This window comes from Cyprinus carpio, chromosome B4, assembly GCF_018340385.1.
Source record: "Cyprinus carpio isolate SPL01 chromosome B4, ASM1834038v1, whole genome shotgun sequence".
Classification (NCBI taxonomy): Eukaryota; Metazoa; Chordata; class Actinopteri; order Cypriniformes; family Cyprinidae; genus Cyprinus; species Cyprinus carpio.
The window spans coordinates 8,931,252-8,937,022 of record NC_056600.1 but is presented as its reverse complement, the minus strand read 5'-3'; the positions used below and the strand labels follow the sequence as shown (position 1 = coordinate 8,937,022).

At 35.1% G+C, this 5,771-nt stretch overlaps 1 protein-coding gene across 1 annotated transcript in view; it reads left to right on the top strand.

Moving 5' to 3' along the window:
- The window catches only part of LOC122136984 (methyltransferase-like protein 25), a 7,641-nt gene extending 3,429 nt beyond the window's left edge, over positions 1–4,212 (top strand). The window contains exons 3-5 of the mRNA XM_042721852.1: positions 219–313; positions 579–608; positions 3,866–4,212. Of these exons, the coding sequence (XP_042577786.1) occupies positions 219–313; positions 579–608; positions 3,866–3,880 (140 nt within the window). The 3' untranslated portion in view covers positions 3,881–4,212. The remainder of the gene's footprint in view (positions 1–218; positions 314–578; positions 609–3,865) is intronic.
- The last annotated feature ends 1,559 nt before the right edge of the window (positions 4,213–5,771 follow it).

Sequence of the window (5,771 nt, the reverse complement as noted above, 5' to 3'; positions counted from 1 at the left end):
AAGTTCAAAAGAACAGCATTTATTTGAAATAGACATCTTTTATAACAATATAAATGTCTTTACTATCATCTTTGATCAGTTTTAATGCATCCTTGCTGACTACAAGTGTAATTTCTTTTAAAAAGATCTTCTGACTCTGAACATTTGAACAGTATTTGATGTTAAAACTTAAGCTGTATAGTTTTTCATCTCTGTGTTGTTTTGTGGTTGTTGCTCAGGGTGTGTTGATGGTGTGTGTGGTTTCCCTGTGAGTCAGTATCTGAAGGCTCAGGCATGTTTCTGTGGTCGAAATGCCAGGATGTCAGCATGTCTTGTAAGTCTGCCTCACACGTCACAAATAACATCACGTTGCCCACGCATATTCAACCACATCCTTTGCTTATTAGCTGATGCATGTTGCATCAGGTCTTAACTATAAATACATAATCTTTTAGGTGTTATTTTTTTTTAAACATAATGCCATTTAATGAAAGGCGACTATCAAACCATGAAAATGTGCGTTTAGTTATCACTACTTTTTCAGTTCAAGCTTGTTTCCAGCAGACTTGGCTGATGTTGGCTTTTTATTCCCCTCTTAGGCTCTGGAGAGAGTGTCTGCTGGAGAAGGGGTGAGTATTTGATTGTGTCATGTGACTCATGTCTCATATCAATATTCACTTTTTTGATTAAAAACTCCGAGGCTGTTTGCACAGCTGATTGTAATGTGTTGGTCAAGCTTGAATGCAGAATGCACAGCATATGCACCTATGCATTTTTATCTAATTCAATTAGAAGCACTGTGTATTTTAATTTGATTTGTCATCTTTTAAAAATGGTTGAAAGCATAGAGGTGAAGCAGTCAGCATGAACAAACTCTTAGGTTGACTTGAGAAAGCCTAACCTGAAAGTTTAAAGCAGTTGCAAAAGCCTGAAGTTTAAAAATGTAGATAAATGTTGATAACATGTTGAGTGGCCTTTTATTGTGGCCAGCCTAAGGAACACCTGTGCAATAATCATGCTGTCTTGATATGCCACACCTGTGAGGTGGATGAATTATCTCAGTGAAAGTGAAGTGAAAGTGAAAGTCGTGACATTTGCCAAGTATGCTAACCCATACTCTGAATTGGTGCTCTGCATTTAACCCATCCAAGTGCACACACACAGCAGTGAGAAGTGAACACACTGTGAACACACACCCCGGAGCAGTGGGCAGCTATATCCAGCGCCCGGGGAGCAACTGGGGGTTCAGTGCCTTGCTCAAGGACACTTCAGCCATGGGTATTGAGGGTGGAAGAGAGCATTAACTCCCTCCCACCTACAACTCCTGCCAGCACTGAGACTCAAACCTGTGACCTTCGGGTTACAAGTCCAACTCTCTAACCATTACGCCACTGCTGCCCCTATTCAGCAAAGAGAAGTGCTTACTTACACAGATTTAGACAGATTTGTGAACAATATTTGAGAGAAATAGTCCTTTTGTGTACATAGAAAAGGTCTTAGATCTCTAAGTTCAGCTCATGAAAAATGGGAGCAAAAAAAAAGTGTTGCGTTTAAGATTTTGTTCATTGTATAAAGTATTTTGATAATAATATAATGTTATTAATCAAATATTACAAAACAGAGCAGTCTTTGGTTATTCCGTACATTACATCTTGTAAGGTTAGAGTGAAACCATCAGCAACTTCACCCTTCTCTACCATCCAGTCATGACAAACTACATGTAAAAAAATATGTTCTGTATCTTCAACTAAATATTTGCATAAATAACAGGGCTCATTTTCTAAATTAAATTTTGAATGTAGAAATTTATTGGAGGGATATATCTTTTTTAGTTTAGTTTAGTTTATTTGTTTACGGGGACAATGCATATTAATAAACATAACTGTAAATTTGCCAGAATTAGCCAAAAACGGCTATTTTTCATCTGTAGACCCTTGAGAGAATGTTAAAAGGTCACCCTAAAACAAAGGCAAAGCATCATTACACATATACACATCATATGAAAAAATTACAAAAACCTAAATTCACAGTAAAAAACTACTAAAATACAAAAATAAGTAAATTATCTAGAGTAAGTAAAAATATGAGGGAAAGGAGGGAGAGAGAGATATGGCAACAGGAGAAGGCAACATAGACAAGAGTATTTAGTACTTAGTAATTACTAGTACTTAAAATTAGCAATTAGTAAGTCTATTGTCAAGAATACAATACTAATGTTGACAATGCTGAGTTGTCAGTAACCATTTTTTAAGATGAAACTGAAAGGAACCTAAAGTATGTAATCTTCTAAATTATTAATGGGATGGAGTTCCAACCCCTTGCAGCTTTGACTGAAAATACAGACTGACTGAATTTACATCTTTTGATCTCATTTAATATTTTAAAATGCATTTATTTTACCTTGGGGAGAATAGGAAATTTTAAATAGACTCTTCTGAAATATTTAACAGTGTTTTTATCAAATGTATGATCTAGTTTATTTAGTGAAGTGAAGTGACATCCAGAATTTGTGCTCTGCATTTAACCCATCTAAAGTGCACACACACACACACAGCAGTGAACACACACATACATAGTGAACACACACCCGGAGCAGTGGGCAGCCATTTATGCTGCGGCGCCCGGGGAGCAGTTGGGGGTTTGGTGCCTTGCTCAAGGGCACCTCATTTGCTGGCCTAAGACTCAAACCCACAACCTTAGGGTTAGGAGTCAAACTCTCTAACCACTAGGCCACGACTTCCCCCAAAATTATTAATATTTGACAAGAGTGGCAGGACTGGATGATATATTGTCTTACATATTTATTAGTGGAGAGTTTGTCTCAATATTACCAACATATAATAAGGAAAGGACTGCAGTATTTTTTGAGTAGGAAAGAGAACATCTCATTAACATTTCTACACCTGAGGGTATTACATTAATAACAGTAAAGAATTGCTTTGGATGACTGGCAAATCCGAGCATTAAAGTAAATGAATTGTAATTTAACATATTACCAGTCTCATCCATTAAATCCAACATTGAGCAAATATTTCTATTTACCCAATCCTCATAAAACAGGCATTTGTTTCTGTGTAGAATATATTTGTTATTCCATATGGGAGTATGTGGGGTGTAAAATTGTGTGTGTGTGTGCCAATTTCCAGCATAATAAGATTGTTGGTGGAATGCTGATAGCTTCACTGGAAGTTTGGGTAAATAAAAGTCACATTTGAGAAGGAAGTGGATACCACCCACTTTACCAAACGAAGCTGAAGGCACTGCATGCCAAAAGCTCTCAGTATTACCTAAAAACATTTGAAGCCACTTAAGTTTTATCAAAATATTCATACTCTCAAATTCAATTTTATTCAGACCACCTTCTTCTTACCCTTTGATAATATCAGATTTTCTAATATAATGAGTTTTGTGCCTCCAAATAAAGTCATACATTTTTTTGATTGCTTATTTTTATAATACCTGAAGAGGGAGCTAAAGAGAGAGCTGGACAGATCAGTCTAGATACATATTCAACTTTAGATAGAAGAATTCTCCCAAAAATAGATACATCTCTCTGTAACCAGCTATTCAAGATGTCATTGGCTTTTTTGTATTTTATTTTCAAAATGTTCTTTCATACTAATCTTAAAATCTTTGGAAATAGAAATGCCTAGATATTTCACCGTCTCTTTAACTGGAATGTTATACAAGGACAAATCTTGAATGGGGTGTAGGGCCAAACGTTCACATTTGTTTAGATTTAGTTGAAGGCCTGAAGCTTTACAAAAGGAATTGATTAGAGATATATCTAAAGGAATTTGGTCTTTGTTTTGTAAAAATAATGCCGTATCATCTGCTAGCTGACTGATTGCTAAGGTTTTCCCAAATACATTTAATTTCTTCACAGATAAATCATGACTAACCAGAGTGGACAGCATATCTACAGCTAAAATAAATAAAAGAGGGGACAATGGGCATCCCTGCCTTATTCCACAGCCAATCTGAAATCTTTGTGTAGTACCAAAAGGGAGAGAAACGGAACTATTCATGTCTCTGTAAAGCATTGGAGTAGGATCTGTGCATTCAGCACCATTAATCATTAGTGAAAGTTACTTTTTTCTAATCTGCAAATGTAAGAAGTATTTTTACCCTCTTCTATCTATTTAGCTTTAGAACATATATATGCACCTTTAGCTTTCTTAATGTAAAGATTGTCCAGTTCCATTTGTAGAGAGACCATTTTGCTTTTTTCCAGTTTCAGTATCATGGCTCAAAACACTCTCACTACAACATTTTATTAATCTCATAAATAATATTATGTTCCTGCTGTTGTCTCCTTACTTTTGAGCAATATTTTTGGCAAATATTAATAGATAATTCACAAATTTTACATTTGAGGAACTCCCATCTGGCTTTATTAGAATTAAAACTACTACTGTTCTTTATTTCCAGAATTAAAACTTTAACTTTATTACAGAATCTCTCATTATTAAGTAATCAGAATTAAATTTCCAAGATCCCTTAATCCTTGAAGTGTTGTGATTTGGTTTGAATAATAGTGAAATAGCTCAGTGGTCTGTCAAAGGTGCTGCCAAGATAGCGCAGTCTTTAACGAATAACAGTAGGCTATCTGAAATAAGCCAATAGTCAATTCTTGATTTGCTGGAGGCATTGGGTTTTAACCAAGAGAACTGCCTGAGATTAGGATTGAGATATCTCCAGACATCTATCAGTTTAAGACTAGTGCAAAGTGGGAGACCAAAGGATTTGATCGAGAAGTAATGCTTTTGGGTGGATGTCTATCAACTATTATTCTCTTACTGTATGTGATCAGGCATGTTATAAACCAATAAATAAATTATGCATATTGCTTGTCTGCTGGGCTTTTATATTTTACTTATAAACTACTTTTATATTCCTTATTTTACTATAGAATTACTGTTATATATGTGTAATTCAATGAACAGTAACACATTTAAAATATTTCTTATACACCATATGTAATAATATAATAATATAACAATATATTATGACCTAACACTGTTTAACAATAGAATATTAAAATCCCAGTGCAGCTCATGTCATATCTATCAATATAAAACAAGCACAGCTGCCTGTTGTGTGACGTGATGTCCTTCTACTTTTGATGTTCTTTTGTTTGTAAATTATCCTTACCTGCAGTACTGAGTTTATGAGATCCTCTTCGTTGATGACAAACAACATTATGGAGCTGCATTTCTTTTTTCCATTTAATTATCTCTATGTCAGCTCTGGTGGTCAGACTTTGCAGCTGTTTTGAATGTGCTGAAAAATCTGGAACATTTTACAGGAACAGCTCCATTTAGGGTCAGAACACCAAAAACCCAGACTGTTCCTGGAGAACGGGGAGGTCTGGTAATCCTACTTTAAATGTCGTTATTATACAACTGAATGTAAATACCAGAAATATCACTCTCACTGCTGCAGTGTATTTACATTATTCTGTCTCTGAGTTGTAGAATATATTATAGCAGTAGACAAAAAGTAAAAAGAATATGCTGTGAAATGAGCTCTACATGAATGAAATTAGATTTGTAGCATTTTCTAGAAAGGTTTTTTTTTTTTCTGTCACAAAAAAAGTTCACCAGGGAAAAGTACCTTCATGTGGAGACACAAGGACTAGACTCTTGTCTGCTCCTCTTTACAATAACTTTTGCTGCCATCTGCTGGATGAATTACACTTTACAGTGTTAAACACACATCTACAGCTGCATATGTCTTTGATTAAAATGCCAAATTAATATATCTTTGGAATAGAACCAATATTTATTTAC